Source organism: Mobula hypostoma, chromosome 6 (assembly GCF_963921235.1).
Source record: "Mobula hypostoma chromosome 6, sMobHyp1.1, whole genome shotgun sequence".
Classification (NCBI taxonomy): Eukaryota; Metazoa; Chordata; class Chondrichthyes; order Myliobatiformes; family Myliobatidae; genus Mobula; species Mobula hypostoma.
This window is the reverse complement of record NC_086102.1, coordinates 147,565,445-147,590,034: the sequence shown is the minus strand read 5'-3', so window position 1 is coordinate 147,590,034 and position 24,590 is coordinate 147,565,445. Positions and strand designations below refer to the sequence as shown.

The 24,590-nt window shown below is 41.0% G+C and overlaps 1 protein-coding gene across 7 annotated transcripts in view; it reads right to left on the bottom strand.

The window, feature by feature from the left end:
- Positions 1-24,590, bottom strand: part of hecw2b (HECT, C2 and WW domain containing E3 ubiquitin protein ligase 2b) — a 377,012-nt gene that overhangs the window by 168,687 nt on the left and 183,735 nt on the right. For 5 of the 7 annotated variants that reach the window (XM_063051950.1, XM_063051951.1, XM_063051956.1 and 2 more), the window contains 4 exons: positions 17,429-17,523; positions 11,719-11,794; positions 8,860-9,029; positions 8,611-8,753 (listed from right to left, as the gene is read on the bottom strand). In XM_063051950.1, the coding sequence (XP_062908020.1) occupies positions 8,611-8,753; positions 8,860-9,029; positions 11,719-11,794; positions 17,429-17,523 (484 nt within the window). Of the gene's footprint in view, positions 1-8,610; positions 8,754-8,859; positions 9,030-11,718; positions 11,795-17,428; positions 17,524-19,111; positions 19,121-19,671; positions 19,780-24,590 lie in introns of those variants that run through there. The other 2 variants (XM_063051954.1, XM_063051955.1) reach the window with 2 other exon arrangements.

Sequence of the window (24,590 nt, the reverse complement as noted above, 5' to 3'; positions counted from 1 at the left end):
CTTTAGCTTTCTCAGGAAGTAAAGGTTCTGGTGGGCCTTCTTGGCAGTGGACTCTGCTTGGTTGGACCAAGTCAGGTCATCTGTGATATTGACCCCGAGGAACTTAAAGCTTTTAACCTGTTCCACTTGCGCACCACCGATGTAAATTGGGTCGTGCGGTCCGCTACTCCCTCTGAAGTCAACAACCAATTCCTTCGTCTTGCTGACATTGAGGGATAGGTTATTGTCTTCGCACCATGCCACCAGGTTCTTAATTTCCTCTCTGTACTCAAACTCACCATTACCCGAGATATGGCCTACAGTTGTTGTGTCATCAGCAAACTTATATATTGAGTTTGATGGAAACTTGGCTACACAATCGTGGCTGTACAGTGAGTACAGCAGGGGGCTGAGTACACAGCCTTGTGGGGCACCGGTGCTCAGAGTGATTGTAGAGGAGAACTTGTCCCCTATTTTTACAGCCTGGGTCCTGTCTGTGAGGAAGTTGAAGATCCATCTGCAGATCTGAGTGCTAAGGCCCAGGTTCCGGAGCTTAGGAATCAGTTTATTTGGAATGATGGTATTAAAGGCAGAGTTGTAGTCAATGAAAAGGAGCCTTACGTATGCATCTTTATTCTCCAGGTGTTCTAAGGAGGAATGTAGGGCCAGAGAGATGGCATCTGCCATTGACCTGTTGCTCCGGTATGCGAATTGCAAAGCGTCGAGGTTGACCAGTAGGCTGTGGTTGAAGTGTGCCATAACTAATCTCTCGAAGCACTTCATAGCAACTGATGTCAGTGCCACAGGTCGATAGTCATTCAGGCCTGCCACCTTGCTCTTCTTCGGCGTTGAGATTATCGTTGCCATCTTAAACCACGAGGGGACCTTAGACTGAAGCAAGGAGCAGTTGAAGATGTCAGCAAACACTCCAGCTAGCGCACTTGCACAGGCCCAGAGAACCCGTCCTGGGACGCCATCTGGGCGCATCACCTTCCTTGGATTTATCTTCAGGAAAGCCCTTCTAATGTCCTCTTCGGTGACAGTGAATCTCAATGCCACCAGGTCCCGTTCATCCAGAAGGAGCAAGACGCTCCTCTTCTGTTCGAATCTTGCATAGAATACGTTAAATTCATCAGGAGAAGTGCCACAGTTATTGATATTCCCAGCCTTTTCTTTGCGTCCATTGATCTGATTTAGACCCTGCCATAGTCTACTGGCATCCCTCTGGTTAGCCTGGGCTTCCAACTTGGTTCAATATTGCCTCTTGGCGCCCTTAATGGCTTTCCGGAGTTCACGCCTGGATTCCATGTAGCGACTGGTATCCCCGGACCTAAAAGCCGCAGCTCTAGCCTTTAAAATGGACTTAACCTCATAATTTATCCAAGGTTTCCGGTTAGGGAATACCCGTATCGTCTTGCGAGACACACAGTCCTCCGTGCATTTCCAAATAAAGTCCGTGACAGCTGAGGCATACTCATTGAGGTTAGCTGCCGAGTCCGTGAATACTAACCAGTCCACCGATTCAAAGCAGTCATGGAGGACCTCATCCGTTTCCTCCGTCCAACGCGACACTACTTTTGACACCGTGACCTCCCAACTTCAGTTTCTGTTTGTAAGCCGGGAGGAGGAGTACGGCCTGCTGGTCCGATTTTCCAAAGTGAGGTCATGGGATGGAACGGTAGGCATCCTTGACTGCTGTGTAGCAGTGGTCAAGTATATTCGGGCCTCTAGTGGGGCAGGAGACATGTTGGTTTAACTTTGGCAGTGCTTTTCTGAGGTTGGCCTGGTTAAAGTTCCCAGCTGTAATGAGCAAAGCCTCCGGATACCTGGTCTCAAGTTCACTGATGTTGGCATACAGTATGTTCAAAGCACCCTCCACATCCCCCTGGGGGGGAATATATACCGCTGTCAGTATGACCCAGGTGAATTCCCGTGGCAGATAGTAGGGACGACACTTGGGATGACCTCCGGTCAGATGGCACAGTCAGGGGTGGCAGGGGAGAGCCAGGTCTTGGTGAAACAGAAAACACAGCAGTTCTGCATCTCCCTGCAGTAGGTGAGTCTCCCTTTAAGATCATCCACCTTGTTCTCTATGGCTTGCACATTAGCTAGTAGGATGGTGGGCATAGGGACCCTGAAGCCCCTCAGCTTCAATCTGACCAGCAGCCCAGCTCTTTTCCCACGCTTCCTCGGTAAATAGTGCATCTTTCCAGGTTTCCATCGATGCAGTGTTTTGTCAGCTCTTTGATGTTGGTGGACGCATCCCGCGGGGATCAATCGGCGGGTCAGACACTCCGGGTCGAGCCAAGTAATGGGGGACGCTCCGCTGCCACTTCCAGCTACCGGGGGCCCGGGCTATCGATTGGGTTGGGCCCCGAAGCTGACACTTAATCCCGGATGGCCGGGCTCCTGGCTGAATCAAGTCCGCAAGCCGAGTCACGGTTGCGGAGGCCTCTGCTCCAGCCAAGCCTCGGGCTCGATTTCCGAAGTCGGCGGCGGAGGCCTCACATCCGGCAGCGGTCGATGGCCACCAACGGGGCTTTAAGGTGGTCGCTCCGGGGAAGCATCTGGGGCACCTTGAGGTCTCCGCTATCACTTCTGTGTGGTCGTCTGCTCCAGAAAGGTGCTGGTTGGAATGAGCCCTGTCTCCAAGCGCTCCGGCACGGTAGCAGACTGCGGGTCTCCGGGAACGTGGTGGGCCTCGCTGGTCAGGTCCAGGTGTGGTCCGGAGTTTAAGAAGTAATTCTGGCGCGGTGGTCTCCAGCTGGGTCAGTAGCTTCGCCAGGGTGTTGTTGATCTTGATCTTGCTAGATTAGAGGTTTAGAAAGGTTTCTTGGGTATAGAGAGTGGAGAGGGCAGTTTGCTCAGGAGAGCACGCGCAGAGTCGCCAGTTACCGGCACCATCTTTCTCAAATACAATTGTCTCATGTCTAATTTATATTAACAACTTACTATCTGAAGCTCAATGCAAATGTTTAGATTTTAGATGATGCATAGCTGATAGGGCCAATTGAATCTAAGGATGGGCAGATGAACTTTACACAAACAAGTAATGTAATCATGAACAAGGTAAAGATTCAAAGAGATCCATGGAAACAGAAAACTATAGTGTTAAAATACTCAGCGGGTGAGGCAGCATCAGTGGAGAAAGCACTAGACATATGCCTGCATTAAATGGACATACTACATAAAGAATCAGAACACAGAATAGTACAGGCCCTTTGACCCACAATGTTGTGCTGACCATATATCCTACTCTAAGATCAATCTAACCCTTCCCGCCCATGTAATAACCTTCCATTTTCTTTCAGGTATGCACCCATCTAAGAATCTCTTAAATGTCCCTAATCTATCTCCAGTACCACTGCCCCCTTTACTCCATTCAGTTTAAAATTATAATCCTTGATATTAGTAAAGTCTCTGGTGGTCCACTCAATCTATGCCTCTTACCATTTTGTGTACACCTATCAAGTCACCTCTCATCTCCTTCACTTCAAGGACAAAAGTCCGAGCTCAATCAACATTTCCTCATAAGACATGCTCTCCAATCCAGGCAACATCCTGGTAATCTCCTCAGTACCCTCCCTAAAGCTTCCATCCTTTCCTATAGAGAGGTAACCAGAACTGAACACAATATTCCAAGTGTGCGTAACACCCTGGTTAAGATGCTTTACTGCTATGCTGCAGGTATTTCAACTTAGCAGTTTGGTAAGAGCAGTCTGTTCTGCTTTCAGCATGTTTGGGTTTGTGCTAAAGATAAGGGGTTGTGATGTCCATGCTTTGCAATGTAATGTCCCAATCAGGATGGTAGAATTGAGAGAAGGTTCAAGAGAAGGCTGAGTGGAGAGGTTTTTGTGACAGACACTGGTGTGTGTCGAGGAACCCAAGTCATATCGACCCTAGACGTACAGAATTCGAAAAAGGTGGTTTTCTCACTGCTGAGTCCATTGACTTATTAGTGAGGGACTAACCAGCTGTGTTTCTAGAGACACCAGGTAAAAAAGGGGTTTCACATGGATAGTGTAGGTCACAATGGGACAGAGCTGAACACAGAGTACGGGGTTAATGGCAGGATTCTTAGCGGTATGGCAGAAGAACATTACTGCTGTAGTATGGAGCTGCAACATTACCCTGTGACTCAAACTCAATCACCTGACTAATGAAGGACAACACACCACATGCCTTCTTAACCACCCTATCAACTTGTGTGGCAACACTGAGGGCTCTATGGACCGGAAACATAAGGTCCCTCTATTTCACACCACTAAGGATCTTGCCATTAACCCCGTACTCTGTCTTCAAAGTTGACTTTCCAAAATGTGTCACTGTACACAGCCCAGCTCTGCATCCTATCGATGTCCCATTGTACCCTATGACAATTTTTTTTACACTATCCACAACTCCATTAATCTTTGTCATCCACAAACTTACTAACCCACCCTTCCACTTCCTCATCCAAGTCATTTACCAAAAAAGCACAAAGAGCAGAAATCCCAGAACAGCAACACACACAAAATGCGGGAGGGACTCAGCAGGCCCAACAGCATCTGTACCAGAGCAGACTGAGCTGAGGAAAAAACAACTGAAAATCAAAAAATTCAAAGCACAAAAATGAGTTATTCCAATGAATAATGCTGGAAAAACCTGAGGATAGATTTCAAGGACATGGATTTCAATTTTAGAAAAATTGACAATTAATAAATTCATTATTTTACTCCATTTAGTTAGAGATACAGTAAGGTCCAAGCCCTTCCAGCCCAACAAGACCATGCCACTCAATTATACGCGTGAGACCAAATAAGCAGTACGTCTTTGGAATGTTGGGGGAAACCGGAGCTCGCAGAGGAAACCCACATGGTCACAAGGAGAACATACAAACTCCTTACAGACAAAGGGGGAATGGAACCCAGGTCGTCGGCACTGTAGTTATGTAACGCTAACCACTACACTAAGCAGTTATCAACCACTAAATGCAAGTTAAACAGTACAAAGCAGCCCAAAAGTACAATGCAAAATAGTGGAGGTTTATGCTCAAAACATACACAATAGTCCAGTACTGAGAAAACACCAGGTAAGATATTTAACCCCCAGTAACTGAGACACAAGACACTGAAGTCTTGGAACATGTCTGTGAGAAAGCAGAAGAACAGTCTCCAAATGCTAAGGAACTGATCTCTGAGGAAATGCTTCAAGTTTACAATCCTAGAAAAAAAGTGAAGTTTAGATCCAGAAGTGTACTCAAGTTCAGTAACAGAGTGACAAGTTGGCTGGATAAGTGACAGAGCACCAAATGGTTGTCCATATCTGGGTAAATTCTGGTGTTCTGTGGTAAATAAGAACCTTTGCTACTAGGCAATGAAGTGGAATGGAAGGGACCTTCCTGTACATTCTATTTTTTTCCTTAACTTATGTTGATACAGAATTAACAATACGATATAGATAAGGACAGCAGCAAACTATAAGCATCAGAATTGGCAGCAGATATACTCCAACCCTTGTGCTTGTCAGATGCTGCTTCACTTCTAGGGAACACGGAAAAGAGATTTACCATCATCAATGACTTGCAGCATTCAATATCTACTCAAAGTTTTGAACAACAATTTTCCAATGGAAGTGTAATTGTTCCAAATTAATGGTTCATTTTGTAAATCTATTTTTTCACTGATGTATGTACAGCCATGGGTTTTGTTAAAATACACCGCCTCTGTTCTTGAGCTCAATAGGATACTGTACGTCACTTTCATCATTTGCTCCAGTTTTAATATAAAACATACAATGCACATTTTTAAACCCTCTAAAAGCAATTTTAGCAAAAATGGTTTTCAGAAGAATGGAGAAGATCTTGGTTGGCAAAAGATTTTACTCATTATCACAAGAAAAAAGCATGTATTTCACAAAATCTCTGCAAATAATCCATTCCATTTCAAATGCCAAATTAATTTGACACCTGAGTTCACATCTAATAATTTTGGAAATCAAAATTTGGTACCAGTCAAAAACAGTCATAAATCTCCAGAGAAAAAATATTTAAGCATCTTTTTGCACTTAATTCTTTTATCCCTGGTGACAATCTAATAAGTCAAACAGTATATTTTCCATTAAGTTCAAACCCCTTCTTACAATACAGTGTTCAAAATATCATTCCTTCCCATTTATGGTCACTCAACTATGCTGATTGGCTCTTGGAAGGAAAGTGAAATGCAGTTGAACAGAAAAATAGAACAGCACAGTACGATCTTGTGCCGACCATTAAACCTAACTCCAAGATCAATGTAACACTTCCCTCCTACGTAGCCCATAACCCTCCATTTTCCTTTCATCCATGTGGCTAAGACTCTGTTAAATGTATCAGCCTCCACCACCAGCCACCTCAATACGATCTGTGCAAAAAAACCTACCACTGACATGCTCTCTAAACATTGCTCCACTCACTTTAAAAGCATGTTCTCTGGTATTAGCCATTGCCAACCTGGGAAAAAGGTACACATTGTCAACTCTATCTACGTCTTTTATCATCTTATCCATCTCTATCATGTCGCCTTTCATCCTCCTTCACTCCAAAGAAAAAAGCCTGTTGGCCATGCAGGAATTAAAATTTAGAAGAAATCATCAGACTCGAATGAGTCAAGCAGAGTGGAAATGTCTTTGTTCTTGCCATGTGGTAGAAGGAATTGAGACTGACATTCTGTGAAGCTACCCTGTATCCTCCATTTTGTGAGCTGCCTTGTGAACTGTTTTTGCTCATGACCAGCTGTATCAAAATGCTTTAAATGACGCCCCTGATAACCTGCTGAACTGGAGATCACTTCCAAATAAGAAATTATTTGTGAGGTGTTCTTTGATACGATAGAACGTGCAAATTCACGAGGAGGTGAGTAACCCGAGCCGAGTAACTGGCAGGTCTGCTCTAACTCAGAACAAAGAGATATTAATTACAAGATGTTATTTGTGTAAAAGGCAATAAACTGATGCTAGCTTGACACCCATTAGCCAGATAGGCCACAGCTAACAAGATTGAAACACAACATTTGAACTGAAAATGAAAGAGTACAAGAATGAGGAGCTTCGAATGCAAAGCAGCAAGAATCTGACAGGCTGCATCACTGTCTGGTATGCCGGGGTGGGAGGGGCTACTGCATAGGACCATAAGAAGCTGCAGAGGGTTGTAAATTTAGTCAGCTCCATCTTGGGTACTAGCCTACAAAGTACCCAGGATATCTACATCTTCAAGGAGTGGTGTCGCAGAAAGGCAGTGACCATTATTAAGGACCCCCAGCACCCAGGGCATGCCCTTTTCTCATTGTTACCATCAGGTAGGAGATACAGAAGCCTGAAGGCACATACTCAGTGATTCAGGAACAGCTTCTTCCCCTCTGCCATCCGATTCCTAAATGGACATTGGACCCATGAATACTACCTCACTTTTTTAATATATATTATTTCTGTCTTTTGCACAATTTTTAATCTATTCAATACACATACACTACAATTGATTTACTTTATTTTTTTTTCTTCTTCTATGTTATGTATTGCATTGAACTGCTGCTTCTAAGTTAACAAATTTCATGACACATGCCTGTGATAATAAACCTGATTCTGATTCTGAACCTGAACTCCAGAGACTGTTACAAGGAAGACTCTCATGTCAGGGATTGGGAGAAGAAGGATCAATCATTTGGCCACTGAAGATCTCCTACTTCAGTGTATTAAATTGGAGGAGCAGTCTGCGTGAGTGTCCTATAGGGACATGCCTTATACTGATTGTCGAATGTTGCTTCTGTTGTGATTGGTTAGTTTAGAAGATGCAGCTGCTATTTCCATTGGACAGCTGCCTGGCGTACAGTTTCAAATATCCTGGGTATATAAAATAGCACATGGAAGGAGCTTGCTCTCTTCTTCCTTTGTTTAAAACAAGACCATTGTAAAGGTTTGCTCTGAGTGCACTTTTAACTAATTATGTTTGCTGAATGTATGTGTGTTTGTTCAGTATTCAGATTTGTAGTGTCTGTAACTTGGGGAACATGAACGTTTGGTCAAATTTTTAATGTGTGTAAATAAATTATTAATATACAAACGTACCTATTCACAGAGAGTGTTTTTTGTATCACTTGCCAGACCCACGAACCTGATTGAACATTCCAGGAGTATCGGTACAGAGGGAGCAGAAAAAGTCAGGTTTTAAGTTGTTGGCCCAAGGTCAACTTATTTACATTGATGTCAGTGCAGAGACAATAAAGAGTGAGCTTTGTTTGGTTAAGAGTTGTGTAGTAAATCGCCTAACCTGGATCAGTTGATGGCAGTCAACCAGCCCTAGCTCACTCAACATTTCCTTAAGGAGTAAAGGAGTAAAACAAAAAAACAGTAGGAAAGAAACCTATATTAAATGAAAACAAAGCAAACAGAAGTAAATGAACAAAATTATCCTTGTTTGATCTAAGATTTCTTAATGTTTCCTGCTCATTTCATAGAAGGCTGTCAATGAAGTACAATGACACACCCACTATAAATGTTTCATGTGACAAGTGATGTCAGTGTCACAAAAATAATTTTTCATACATACCACTGGAAAAAAAGGAAAAGGAGGCATTGGACTGACAGCAAAGATCTTCTTCAAGTTTAATAACGTATTACCCTATAGCATGTCTCTCCAACAGACGCTGTACTGGTATGGTTAGTTTACCCAGGAAGCGCTTTATAATAGGCCGACTCTTGGCAAACTTGTCTTTAACGTCGATTTCAAGAACATCTGTGAGAAGTGCCACAAAATGGTATTTCTGTAAAACAATATCATAAAGTGAATTTAGCTTTTCAAGCAATGATTTTTTGTCACTGCTTATTCAAGAAGCATTTGTTCAGTAGCATGATGACAGCACATCTCACCTCTCCTTGCCAAATAGGGTTTGTTGTGTTTGCCACTATTGTTGATCGCTTCTCTTGTCCATGATGAGCAAAAGTGGGGAAAGTGCTCTTCTTCCCAGGCTGAATGGCCATCTTTAGATATGGATCAGGGTTGAAAAACATCCCTTTCTTGAGCCCCACAGCCCGTATATCTGGAAGGACGAGAGATCACATAAATGACATTTGACCCAGCAGTGTTAACAAATGCTTGGAGCCTGTTTGATAGTGTTGGACCTTGTACAACTCCCCCGGGGCACCATGGGCATTTTCTGTTCTTAAACAGACGAAATTGTTCACATATTGTTCTTCCTATTCTCCTTTAAAGGCGGCAAATGTTAGAATGGCAAGACCCTAACACATCATAGGTACAGAGGAGATGTCAGGGGTAAGTTTTTTTATGCAGAGAGTGGTGAGTGCATGGAATAGGCTGCCGGCGACAGTGGTGGAGGTGGATACAACAGGGTCTTTTAAGAGACTCCTGGATAGGTACGTGGAGCTTAGAAAAATAGAGGGCTATGGTAAGCCTAGGTAGTTCTAAGGTAAGGACATGTTCGGCACAGCTTTGTGGGCTGAAAGGCCTGTATGTCCTGTAGGTTTTCTATATTTATCTTCACTATCCTCTGCACAGTATGACCAATTTCATGAATTCCTGCTTGCAATTGAATAGAAAGGGAAGAAGAAATTACAGCGAGTCTGCAAGACTGCTATTTGACCTGCCCTATCCCTCCATCCACCAGCAGAACAACAGAAGCAATTTTTGTTTCCCCCAAATGCACCCAGCCTCCAATTTCTGTACCTTTCTCCACCTGTTCCCTTGAGTTGGGCTGCAAGCAGAGAGGCTGCTTAGAATACAGGTCAAAAGACACATACACAGTGCCAGGTAAGTGCCAGCTTTTCTCTCGATAAATGACCACACAGCACGCAGTTAGCTGATGCTATAATGTTCCCATATGTTCAGAGAGGGAGAATGCCTCCTTGCCAAGATTTTCACTTATGGGCTGTTCTCAGGTAACTAACAGATTCTATTTTTACAGATGTCCTTAAGCTGATCTTGTCAGCAAGTCAAAAATGTATAAAAGATAACTCAATGTGGTCCCCATGCCTCCACAGTCTTGTAATGAATGATATTAGAGCATACAGGACTGATAAGAACAATTTCTCAATGTAAATAGAGGGAGAGAGGAAACCAGCTTTACCATTCTAAGGAACAAATGTATATGCTTTTATCGGACTTTTGAATTTAATACTATGGGAGCAGGCATCCGTAAGTCAATTGTTCATCGGCCAGTACATGATTCAAATTCAATAAGGGCCATTTTTACACATAAAAAGCATCACTAAAATCACAAGACTGCTGAAGACTTTGAAAAATACAAAGAGGTGATGATAGAAGGAGAAGGAAATTAGATTAATGGGTGATATCTTGGCGGGCAATGTTTTCTGACATACAATGTTTGAAATCCACCTGCAAACACTGCAGAACATGTTCAGTCCAGCCACAGCCTGGTGAAGCGCGTCATTGTGCCATTCCTAGGAAAGACATCCTAGAATTCATGGCAGAACAAGGCAGCCTTCTTCGACAACCATCCAACATGGGCTTGGGACTTGTGCAATTATTATTCCAATTGTTTAACAATGTCTACTTAATCAATGGAAATGTACCATATGTGGAAAAGGAGTTTACTTAAATGATTTTCAAGAGCTGGGCTTTATACCTGGCTTCCCTGTGTTGTCCTGCACATGAGTCTTCACAAGCCACTGCCAGAAACTTTTAACTGAATGTAGTAAAAGGGTCTTTGTATTTCATCCAACTGCAATTTTATTCCAGAAATGCAATGATTCATCCAAACACATTTTCAATTGAACATTCACTGGGTCATGCAATGCAGAAATCTTTTGAGGTACTACATTATGGGTGGGATGTGGATGAAGCACAGAAGTCTGAAATGCTAAGCTTAATCCCCTGTTGCCATGTTTCACATAGGGAGCAAAATGTCAAGATAAAATACTGCTGTTACCAGGGAGGCATACCAAGACACAAGTCAAGTGCTGTTGGAGAATCTTCAACTCAGTATAAGATGGACTTTGGTTTGCCTGAAACTTAATGATTATCCTGTAGAACAAGATGTCGGCAAAGGAACGCTGATAACTAACACATTCCAGGCTGTAGGAGTATGTGCCAAGAGACACATTGAAGCTTGGTGCAGTCCACCAGAAAGGCTCTGTGGAGAAGGGCCACTGTCTAAGTTACTTCTGCCTTTGGACACCAAGGGGCTGAGGCCTGTTTAACAGCCTCTCAAAAGCCTCATGTGTGTATTATTTAAAAAGGCATGAGTGGTTTTAGTGGTTTGGTAGATGATGTATTTTCATAAAGACGTCATGAATGTATTGATTTCATGGTAAAATGTATATAAAGAAAATGTAAAGATTGTATTGTATTTCCTATTTGCATTTTTACAGAAAAAGTTTATTTTTGAAATAAAAAAAATAAAGCACAGACTAATAACTCAATTATTGTTCCACCTGCTGCCTCTATCATAACAGGTTCAGAGTCAGGGAAGATCATAACATGTGACAGGAAAATAATTTGATGTATCAACACTGAACTTATTTTTCCACAACAGTGGAAACGTATTAAGTATTTGACATTGTATTCAGTGGGTGTGCATTTATTCTGCATATGTGCCAAGGCAAAAACTGGCTACTATCAAAAGCAGAATGATAAATAAGCTTGCAAAAATTCAGTCTACTGATTTGAGAGTTTATTTCATAAATCCTGTTGTGTTTCTCAAACAATCTTTACTGACTGTGTGCACACCTAGTAAAATGGATGCATCTTACCCGACAATGTGAATCTAACAAGTCTTCGATTGTTCTGGTCATTCAGTCCACCTTCTCCCAATTCATCCACTCCAGTCTGTAAATAAATATTTGGCAACATATTTTAACGTGCATTAAAGAGAACTGTTAACAAACCTACCAACTATCACTCTCAACTATGGTTAGTCTACATTGGCAATGGAAAAAATATACATAAAATTAAATCAAAGTCTATCATCTCATTATCTTTATATATGATTATCTTTAGATTTACTCAGGCTATGTGCTGATTCTTGGCTGATAACATGAGTATTAGAATAGAGACCTTTGTAAATACAATTCTGAACACTAGATGGCATTAGAATGGGTGATTACATTACAAAGCATTTTGTTTTCATCTCTATGGAAATAAGTTTGTGAATCTATGCCTAATCACTCTATTAACAACCACTAATAATCTACATTGTTGTTGTTCCTTTCTGCGCTTTGTGGCACATCAGGCAGCAACCTTGCCATTTCCTTTAGCATTTTTGTCTGTTTTTTTATGAGACTGAGTTGCTAGCCTGATGGTCAACTCAGCTCGGATCGAAAGCATGCAAGGAGCCGGCCGGCTTCGAATCCAGGACCACTTGCCTCAAAATCCGGTGTAGATGCCACTACACCACCAGTTGGTTTAATAATCTACATAAAGCTTTGCAAATGATTCATTGTCAGATTCAAGTTGACTGAACTACGGGATCTAAAATTCGATTATCAATGACATCAGACTCAAAAATCACATCCCTCTCTGTTGATGAGTGATTCAGTAAATGACATAGGAGCAAATGGATCATTTTATGGCTAATCTACTAAAGCCACATAATATCACCCCAAAAAACTGACAAATTATATACTTATTCCCACCAAGGAGTACAAAAGGATAAAACCTGTAGATATTCCTCCAAATCACATTTATCCACTTGTTCCTTCCTACCGATCTCCCTCCTGCCATTTACAACCATGCTATGCACTACAGCTCCTCCCTCACCACTGTTCAGGGCCCTAAACAGTCCTTCCAGGTAAGGTGGCACTTCACAAGTGAATCCACCAGTATCATCCACTGAATCTGGTGTTCTCAGTATGGAACCATCTACATCAACGAGACCCATCCCAGACTGGAGGATCACTTCAATAAGCACCTTCTCCCCATCAGCTGTAACAGCCATGATCTCCCAGTGGCCACCTATTTCAATTCCACTTCCCATTCCTACACTGACCTGTCTGTCCACAGCCTCCTCCGCTGCCACGATGAGGCCAGATGCAGGTTGAAGGAGCAAAGACTTATAGTCCATCTTGGTGGTCTCCAATCTGATGGCATCTACATCGATTTCTCTAACTCAGGTAAGCACTGCCCTCTGTTTCCACACTCCCATTGCTTGCTTTCATTCTGCTAGCATCTTCCTCTGGTTCCCAACTCCTTCCTTTCAATCCATGGTCTACCATCTTGTATCAGATTCTTCCTCCTTCTGCCCTTTGCCACTTCCACCTATTGCCTCCTAGCTTCACGTCATTCTCTTTCACTCCTCTCCCCCACCCACCTAGAATCGTCCTCATCTGACCTCACTAATCACCCGCTAGCTTGTACTCTTTCCCCTTCCCCCCACCTTCTTAATCTTTTGCCTTCCTTACCAGTCCTGATGAAGGGTCTTAGTCAGAAATGTGGACTGTTAATTTCTGTCCACATTTGCTGCCGGACATGCTGAATTCCTCCAGCATTTTGTGCATGTAAGTCATATACCATTTTGAATTGGAAGTTAATTAATGGTTCTGCTTCTTTACTTGATCACAATCTTGAAACAATACCCAACAGCCCAATAGAAGCATCTTCATCAGTAGCACCTCTGTGGTTCAAGGAGACAGCTCACTGCCACCTTCTCAGGGGCAATTAGATAGGGGCAAAAATGCTGGCAATGCCAACAAATCACACATCCCAAAGAAAAAAAGAAAATCACAATAGAATGACTTTCTAACCTCAATTCAAAGATCCATTTCCTTAATAATGCAACTCAATTTATATTTTATTTTTCTTCTATTTACCTCCTCACCAAGCATCAAGGATCAAGCCCTCAGTCTCAGTAACATCTCCCTAGCCAACCTAAAAAAAAAAGTGGTTTAAATAAAAACTATCTATGTATTTCTGCTCTGGGACCACCCTGCCTGCTTGCTCCACATTGATGCTTCACCCTCAGCATCTCTGAACTGGTGGTCAGCTCAAAGAAATAAGATGAAATAGACTTCCAAATGAACAGCATTTTTTCTCCAAATTCTTGGGGAGAAAGTAGAAGATGACCGTGAATAATTTATGTTGTAAATTCATGACGAGCTATCAGCAAGGTATGGTCAGAATGTACAACCCGCTATCACAAGGATTATTTGACAAAAAATAGCATTTAATGATAGATACTGGGGAGAAAGGAATAGAGTGTCTTGAAAAAGAATGAGAGGCTGAGATGTGTTGTCACGTTAAACAGGAGACGATAAGAATGAAAGAGAAAAACATCAAATCTACACTTAATGCAACTGTACAGTATGAACAAGCATCTTTATGTAAAGTATTGTATACAAGAATGATGCAGCAGAAATTAGTATCTAATTGTCTTGGCCCTCTTTGCCATTAAAACAATCAAAGCCTTATGGTAGGTGGTGCAGCATAGTCATTTCATTTTAAAAGAAGTGACACTCAGTGTAGGTGACTATCTTCCCTGAGTCACTGCCTATGAAGAGGAAGACAGGTGGGCATAGTGCTGAGATGATTGGTCTCATCTACCATAACAATCTCCCTTTATGCAAAGGATAGTTGCAAACTTTGATGGGTTTTCCTCCCGATGCCACACAGAGTCAAATTCTGCCTTGTAAGAAAGAGTTACCACTCTCATTTAACCATATTTGTATCAAGGACGTAAAGAGGCCTTACGTGAAATGTAAACAAATCATGAACAAGCAAATTAATGGAGTTTAAGTTCCAATTGATGATCAATGTCACTGATGCCATCCAGCATGTTTCTGTTCATTGAGTGGCAACAGTCCGGGCATTAGCTGGGTTAGATTTGTTTTACCTATTATATAGGAAATAGCTGGATATGTAAGATAATCACTTTGGTTAAAATAATAAATAGAATATATTTTAAATGAAAACTACTGGTAAATATTGGTGTTAACCAGATATGGGTGCCCTCTTTTGCAGGTGCAAGCAATTAGGAAGACGAATTTCTTGAAGCCCTCTCATGCAAAGGGACTGGTGTCCAAGATAAAGGAAGTACTACTGCAATCAAACAGACATTTGGAGCAACCAAACCTGGAGTACTGAGTATACTGTGATCCATGTACAGCAAGAAGGAATTACTTGCTCTAGATGCAATACAACGAAGACCTGGAATGAGTCAAGTGAGGAATAAAGTCTGTGAGGAAAACAATAGACATGTATCCTCTGGAGATTTTTTTTTTAAATACCATATGGTCTAATGGAAACATTAAAGGTTCTGAAAAAGCTTGACAGAGTGGACCCTAAGAGGAGTTTCCCTTTGCTGAAGCAAGAGCATAGTCTCCAGAGGGGTGTGAATCTTTGGAATTGTTTACTTCATGGGACTGTGTAGGCTGAATCAACAAGCACAGTTAACAGATCAGTGGAAATGAATTTGAGGACGAATAGAGAAACACGAGATCAGGCAGGAAAGTGGAATTGAAGATGATGATCACCCAGAAACATATTGAATGGCACAGTAAGCCAAAGGATCATGAGGCCTCCTCCTACCCATACAAGTTAAGGACCTGTTGTAAAATGAAGAAAAATACGTTCATATCAATTAGTTCAAAATTAAAAATGGATTACCTTGATCATGCACATGGGAGCAATAAAATATTACACTTAAAAGTTGGACTTGAGGTTAACATAACAAAGTAAATAAAACAGCATTTCCAGAATACTAAAAACATCCAAGACCAACAAAAATTTTAATCTGACTTAAGTGGTCTAAAATGAATTGATCTGCAGAGGTTGGAGAATGAATATTAATTCTGTGTATTTTTTATCTAAGCCTCAGGGAAGGTATTGAACAATCTGTATAACTGCAAGAAAACCAGAATAAAGGTAATCACATATTTAATATTTCAAAGTTCTTTTCCTGTGTTATTAGCATGCAATAAAAATCACACCCAGAAACCTTACTGCCAAAATTACTGAGTACTCGAAGGTTAGACTTATAACATTACAAAAGTAGGCTTTTTGCTCAAGAAAGAAATTAGATTTTTCTTCCAGGTAACCTCCAGTCCAAGAAAATATAATTCAATGTCAATTCATTAGATTTTGGAGGGAATAAAACATACAAAAATGATGGACATGTTATACTTGGCGTGAAGGTACAGAATGATGGGAGTAGAAGGAAAATGTCGGGTCACTAGCCTTCCAATAACTTACCAAAAAGATTGCTTTAAGGCCCTGAGGACTTAAGTATAAAGGAAAAATATTTTCCAGTGCCCACACATCGTCCTTACTCACTGACCTCAGCTTGTTTATTGTGTCCTGTCAACTAGAATCAAGACAACTGCTACACAAACAGGTAAATGAGTCATGGAAAGGTACAGCACTGAAACAGACCATTCTGTCCATCTAGTCCATGCCCAAATCATTTAAACTGCCTACTGCCATTGACCTGCACCGGGACCATACCCCTACCATCCAAACTTCTCTCAAGCATTGAAATCAAGCTTGGTTGCACCACTTGCACTGGCAGCTCATTCCACACTCTCACAACCCTCTGAGGGAAGAACTTTCTCATGTCCCCATTAAACTTCTCACCTTAGACCTCTGGTTGTAGCTCCACACAACCTCAGTGGAAAAAGCCTACTTGCATTAACTCATAATTTTACATACCTCTATCAAATCTTCTCTCAATCTTCTACGTTTTAAGGACTACAGTCCTAACCTATTCAATCTTTCTTTATAACTCAGGACCTCCAAACCTAGCAACATCCTTGTAAATTTTCTCTGTACTCTTTCAAACTTCTTTACATCTTTCCTGTAGGTAGGTGACCAAAACTGCACACACTACTCCAAACTAGGCCTCACCAATGCCTTATACAATCTCAACATAACATCCCATCTCCTGTACTCAATACATGGATTTATGAAGGCCAATTTGCCAAAGACTTTCGTTATGATCCCATCTACCTGGGACACCAGTTTCAATGAATTATGGACCTGTATTCCCAGATCCCTTTGTTCTACCACACACGCCCTACCATTCACTGTGTAAGACGTACTCTGGTTGGTCCCACCGAAGTGAAAAACCTTGTACTTGCCTGCATTAAATTCCATCTGCTATTTACAGCCCATTTTTCCAGCAGATGCAGATCCCTCTGCAGGCCATATAGCCTTCCTCACTCTCCACTATCCCCCCAATCTTGGTGTCATCGGCAAAACCATATAGTAAATCCATCACTAGTTTAGCCTTTCCCAAAACAATAAACACTCCATCACTCCCAGAGTATAATGTTTTCTTACAGTGAAGAAACAGCAATTACTAGAAACTTACTTTGTGCTCTTATTGTATTATTTTCAGCCCTCTTTAACTTGGCAATTTAAAGACATTTCCAATTCGTCGACCTTTTGAAAAGATGTAGATCTCCAACTATTTTCCACACATACTCATATTAGACCAAGCCAATAAAAACAAAGTGCCAGTGCCCTACTTACCATAGTAGCTGTGTTTTTTACTGTAATACATGGGGTGGTGGCTCGCAGTGCTCCACTTACACCATGGTAGTATTTAAAACAGATTTTAGTTTCAGCTGAGGAGCAAAGAGAGAAAGTGGATGAGCTCTGAATGATTACAGAAGAACAGGAATATTTATTAGAAAAACAGTTTGTAGAATCTGTGCTACAAATTCCAACAATAGCATTCAGAATAAATTGCCACTGTTTCTGTAGAAGTTGTACAAATACATAGCTGGTGCTACTTAACACTACTGCTAAAGCTTAATATGGTCCCATTTCCCTCTGAGCTGGGTGAAATTCTACCATTTGATTGTTTTGCATCCAACACTGTGCTCAGTGATTATCAGTGATAGCATAATTAATGATACCACTGATTTTACACCTTGGAGATGGTAGCAAGCCACAACACTAGCAGCACATACCAGTGGGTCAGATTTATAGAGTGCACTGTTTACGTAAGCACATGTATAACTAGCTTTCACTTCATTTGGGACCTATGCCCTATTTAGCAATATGTGCTACCAAGGATACCTCAGTGGCAGCACAAAGTTAGAAAGGTTTCCCAACACGTGATGGAAAAACTTGCCTGCATTTTTGCTATGATTTTCTGAAGTAACAAGTGATGAGAATTTAATTAGTATTTACAGTTTCTACACTGTAAGCTGTATGGAAAGCAACTGTAATATACTTTATACTTTATTGTCACCAAACAATTGATACTAGAGCGTACAATCATCACAGCGATATTTGATTCTGCGCTTCAGCTTATAACCTTATGGTCTTATATAATAACAACAGGTCACAGATATTTTCATCAAACTTAAGGTATCCATTTGGCAGTATTTATCCATTCAGTTCGGCTTTGTAAAAGAAAAAGTACAAGGCAGAAAAAACATTTCCATCTCATGGTAACAGAATGTATCTGGCACGAAGAAAGAGCTTCATTAAGGGTCCTTAGGGCAGATGGGGCTCATCAGCCGTGGTTGGCAGCTCATCTAGGAGAAGGAAAACTCTGATCTCAAATCTCCGCTAGACTGCAGTTAAACCCACTCATGGGGAAGGTTTCGGGGGTAAACCCCAAGGGAAAATTCTGGAGCCGGAGTCCCTAAGGTAGTCCTACGTCAAGTTCAGCAATAACTGGCAACTCCTGTGACACTGCTCGTATCAAACTACATTGGTCTCTGACGTTCCTTTCGGTTCATCAGATGTGTGGAGAGAGAAAGCTTGCTACATAGGCTACAGCTTGCTCTCCCTACCGTACAGCCCAGGCTTGTGTACCTAGACAGCTAGGATGCAACAAACATGGTCAACCCTGACTGACAGAGGCCCCACTCATTCACTCACTCATTGAGGGTCCAATCAAATCGATTGAAGAAATATTCAACAAAACAAGCTTCAGCTGGTTGCAAATATACTCAATCTGGGAAAGCAATTTGCAATAATTCTTCCCAAGTAAAATTTACACCAGTTTCTGCACAGCTATCATCCATTTGTCCCTTCTACTAATTGTTTTAAATTATCACTCCTTCTTCCCACCTTCTCCACCAGTCACTGATGGTTCTACAAAAATGAAGCTCAGTGACGTCAGAAGGCCAGTCACTTGCCATAGGGACCCTAGTTCTGAACATCTCACGTGGCCACAGTATTCAGTGCGGAACTTACCGCCCTTCTTTTTGTCGTATTTTCTATTATGCTTCTTCTGGTGGGGTATCCAGAACTAGAGGGCACAGCCTCTAAATTGAGGGGTGACCTTTTAGAACAGAGATAAGGTGTAATTATTTTAGCCAAAGAGTAGTGAATCTGTGGAATGCTCTGCCACAGACTGCGTTGGAGGCCAAGTCCATGGGTACATTTGAAGCGGAAGTTGATAGTTTCCTGATTGGTCAGGGTATCAAAGGATATGGCAAGGCAGGTGTATGGGGGCGGGTGGGATACCGGATCAGCCACGATGGAATGGCGGAGCAGACTAAATGGGCTGAATGGCCTAATTCTGCTCCTACATCTTATATTGGACACAGTCATTTCCCTTGTAATTTTCTTATAGAGAGCCCAATGCATATATAGATTGCGTAACATCGACAGAACCCAGATGCATTTTCAATCACTGAAACAAAAATGTGTTTGGCCATGGAACAACCTAAAACATTAATTCTAGAAACTCACTGTAAAAAAAACAGGATTGGTAGATCATTAAGGAATTTTGTGGGGCCAGAATTATTTACCTGTCCATGTCCGACTCCCCCATGTTCACATCAAATAGCAGCACTTCCCCAAAACAGACTTCAATTGAAGCAACAAATACAAAATGCTGCAGGTACTCAGCAAGTCAGGCAGTATCTACGGAGGGAAATACACAGTCAACATTTCAGGTTGAGATCCTTCATCAGGACTGATGAAGTCCCTCTCTGTGATCTCTGCTACATAGATGCTGCCTGACCTGCTGAGCTCCTCCATTATATTGTGTGTGTTGCTCAAGATTTCCAGCATTTGTGTAATCTCTTGTGTCTAAGACTTCAGTGGTATTTGGACAGTTTTGTTGTAAGAGCGTTCATCATGTTCTCTGTATGCCCACTCAAGGAGCTTGTCTCAGATATGGTTACCCAACCCAATCCAAATATCTCAAGCTTTTGACTGCTTTCATGAGCTGGATAGGAGGCATAACTCACCTGCCTCTGGCCGTATCATAGGGACCACATTAAAATCCACTCCTGTGTGTAAGATCATACTCCATTTGAGAATCACTACCTAGAGGCTGTGGGTTTTCTCTCAGAGTATTTTCAACATTCAGATGAAATATCATGTTTGGCAGAAAAGTTAATTTATGATTTTACAGTAAAGGGGTGCAGATTTCAGGGGCTATAAGTACAGGTTATGTTCTAACCTGTAATTGCATCCTGCAAGATGTGACACTAACCTTCACACAGCCTGGAAATAACAATAAATTAGAATACCTAAGTCAGCTTTGCCCTCTTGAATTTAGTGGGTTTTGTGAGAATTACTTTGTGTTTTTACCATGCAGAAGATCGTGTTAGAACATTCTTTTTGCTTAAATGCTAAAAGCATCAAATCTCAAGTTCTAAGTGAAGTTCACCTTCATAGTAGTAACACTATGGTTTTCTATTTTGCACCTGGTAACAATGTTATTAATGTATTTGGCACTGGTGTTGGTCAACAGTGAAAGGCAAACTGTTACTTGGGCACGTAGAAAGAGGATTGATAAGTCCATTTACAATGCCATACAATGGTGAAATGTCAGGTCCCACACACAATCTTAGATTCATTTCTGTACGTAATAGTAAATATTCCACAGATGTATAATATTATTAAGTTTTAATATATCACCTGAAGTGTTAAATGCCTAATATGCTGAAGAAGTGAAGATTCCTTTTGATACACTAGATGGAAGCTGAACAATCCTGGCAGAAGGGAAGAGGTCGCCTTCCCAACCTGGAGCTACTGGATTGTGCTTCTTGTAGACTGAAGGTAAGGCAGAAGCCTATTGACCAACAGTTTCAAAACAACTCAATGATTTCTGGCACGGTTTCTCATTATCACTGCCAATTCCTTCTCCCACAACCACATAAAATCTTTTCTAGGAATTTATCACATCATTCATGCTTTTACACTATTGTTTGCTATGCAGTTCAAAAAGAGGTCTTTCCCACTGTTGCCTCAAAACGATTTAATATTCTTTTGAACTGCTGAGCACATCTTACCTGCTTCTTAACTCTTCTTGTACATGAATCTGTACTATTGAACCAATCCAATATAATAGTCCCTCCAAGTTACTATGACAACCTCACTGGTTGACTAGAGAGCCGTGAATTCAATAGTTATTGACATTTGGCACAGAAACCCTACTATCCAGACTGAAGATAAGCTCGAGCAAGTTCAGGATGTCCCATGATTCTATTTTAGATCCTGTACATCTGCACAGTGCTTTGTGACCAGAAGGCCTTACATTAGTTCACAGTCTGATTGAAATGTCACTATCAAAGCAACTAAACTGAAAGAACAAACTATTTTCTGCTTGGGAAATTGACATGTATTATATATCAAAAGTTTATTGAATTCACCATAACTTACATATTTAAATTTACATGTTGAAAGCATAGTCTGCAGGTTATATACATGTTTAAAATTATAGCCATTTAAGGTTTTTCTTATATTTAGCTATTTCATTTAAATATGAAGCAACTGCCAGGTTTTACAGCAAGTATCAACAAAATTACTCTTAAACTGATATTACAGCTTCAATTTCTGACATACATTCACAGAAGAAATAGCTTGTAACACTTAAAATCAACACAGAAATCATGATATCCTCCAGAAAAAAACAAAGAATCTCTAAAGAAATGGACAATAAGATAACTCACCTTGCCATTGCCCTTCAAAGGTAATTGGTTATTATATAAACTTTTCAGATGCATATATTAATATTATTTATATTATATATTATGTTGCATACAACATGCACATTTTTCATTGCACCTATGCATAGACACAAGACAATAAACTTGACTTTGATTACTTAAAAATCTATTTAATTTTGTAAGAGCAAAATAAATGAACATTTCTCATTCCCTGCAAAGCACTGTCAAAGAAAGCAAGATCAATTAAAAGTATATTAATTTTGGGGTAATTTACTCTCAAAAACTTTATTACAAATAAGATACAGCAATGAACGTATGTTAGTGATATGTTTACCCTGCTTTACTCACGCAGTTAATCTCAAACTAAGTTATGGAAGCCAGACCTTGTGTAATTTGTGAAATAAAAGTAATTTCAGTGGGAGAGAAGAAAACATTTTTCCTCTTGAGGTTTCATTGCACTGTTTTATAGACCTTGGTCTGAAATTTCTAAGCAACACACACAAAAATGCTGGAGGAACTCAGCAGGCCACGCAGCATCTATGGAAAAAAGCACAGTCGACGTCTCGGGCTGAAACCCTTCGGTAGTCCTGCCAAAGGGTTTCGGGCCAAAACGTCGACTGTGCTTTTTTCCATAGATGCTGCATGGCCTGCTGAGTTCCTCCAGCATTTTGTGTCTGTTGCTCGGATTTCCAGCATCTGCAGATTTTATCGTTTGTGCTCTGCAGTTTTTAAGTTATTTTTGTCATTGCCTTTCAAAGGGTAAACCCTATGACTGAGGCTCTAAATTGGGCAAGTTACATTTTAACAACTCATTTGCAGCAAGGCAAAAAAAAAACTGCTTTTTTTCACCAGTGCTGGACAAAAGGGTAGAGTTAGATTCTGCCCTCACATTGAACCTGAAAAGGCATGTGATCCCTTTACCATTCAACACCGCCTAGAACCCGGTTGTGTGGTTAGTTCTACTATTGGAAAGCCAGATTTCAGGTCTTTCAGCTGCAAGAAATTTGTAATTCAAGAATACAATTCAAGAAGGTCCAATTACCACTTCCTCGATTTGAAGTTAGAAATTTTGTGTGCCATTTCTAAAATGAATAATTCAAATTTGCAGTGCGTGCGCAAAAAATAAATGTTTATACAGATTCTATATTAGGACTCCTAATGCCTGCTCATATTGCATTCTGTATATTTTTTTTTAAAAACTGGAACATTGCTGAATTATGTACCAACTCCTGAGACCCGTGTTGCAATAAATATAACACAAGCATGGACAACACCCAATCATAGGATACCTTGTGTCCTTAACACATTTCAAAACTGATATTTTTTAATTACACAGTGACACTGATGAATACAGGCAACATGTGTTAATCAATTCCATTTTTTCTGCGACTCCAGCTAAGACTGTTCTAGTTGAGTGATAGAACTTTTCAAAGTTAAATGAAATGCATTTTCAGGAAATATCAAACGTGAACAAATATGTTTTTCCCCCAAGAGAACCTACGCTAGTCTTTATTTTTAGAATCATCTCTGCTTAAAAATCTGTGTGCCCTACTACTGTAACTCATCGTAGAAAAATGCTCCACAGAGTCTGGCCTATGTCCGGTCACTTGTCTATGAGCACCTACCCCTGAGTTTCTATGAGTAGTTAGATCTCTTTGCACTGCAAATGACATTTCCTGTTCTCTTAAGCATCATTCACATTAAAGCCTGTGTGAATATTGACAATGAGCCCCTGCACTTCTTTCAAGGATTTCAAAGGCTTAAAAACACAATGATTTAACATTATTTAAATGACGTGGCAACGTACTTAGTAAAGGCAATTTCATTTTATAACTTTGAACTAGATGGTAGTTAAAAAGATTGTACTTCATTTCATCTCAGGTGAAATTATAAGCTTTCTTCCCATAAAAAAATCATACATCAACATTGTCAGCTCAAAAACCCAGAAGCCACACCTCCAGCTCTTTCCCTCCAAAGTCCTTGAAGAAATTGACACTTCGCAAAGCAATCCTCATCTTTTCTGACAGTTCACATTTGAACCTACCCGCAATACACGGATAACGCCTCATCCAAGTTATAAATAATAAAAAACAAAGCATTCAGTATGCATACGTAGTTAACAATCCAACCCAGGTTTCAGAACAACCAGATTCAGGGGATTGACTTTATATTAAGGGAACCACTCAGACTACACAGAAAATTCAATTTGATGGGAGTCTCCAAGGATTGTTACTTTCCAGATTCAGGCTTTTTTGTTGAGGTTAAAAGAGCATAAAACAATCCAGCACAGTGCAGACCTTTGGGTCCACGATGTTGTGCTGACCTATTTCAACCTACTCCACAATCAGTTTAACCCTTCCCTCCATTTTTGCTACATTCATGTGCCTATCTAAGAGCACCTTAAATGTTCCGACTGTATCAGCTTCTATTATGACCCTCAGCAGTATGTTCCAGGCACCAACCTCTCTGCGTAAAAAAAACCTCTGCCATCCCCCGTAACCTTTTTTCCATTCACTTTAAAGGTGATTTCCTTTGGTACTGGTCACTGCCACCTTGGAAAAGGGTACTAGCTGTTCACTCAATCTTGAGGCTCTCCATTGGTCGGAGTTGACCATGGATGTTGCGTCTCAGCTGTCTACATGATACATAACCCAGAGCAGTACGATATGGAGTACAAGCTGTTGCCCATGTAGCAGACTCCCCCCTCTGCACACAGCTGAAGAATCCAAAGGAACGGCAGAGACCCATACAGTTTGGCACCTTCGTCA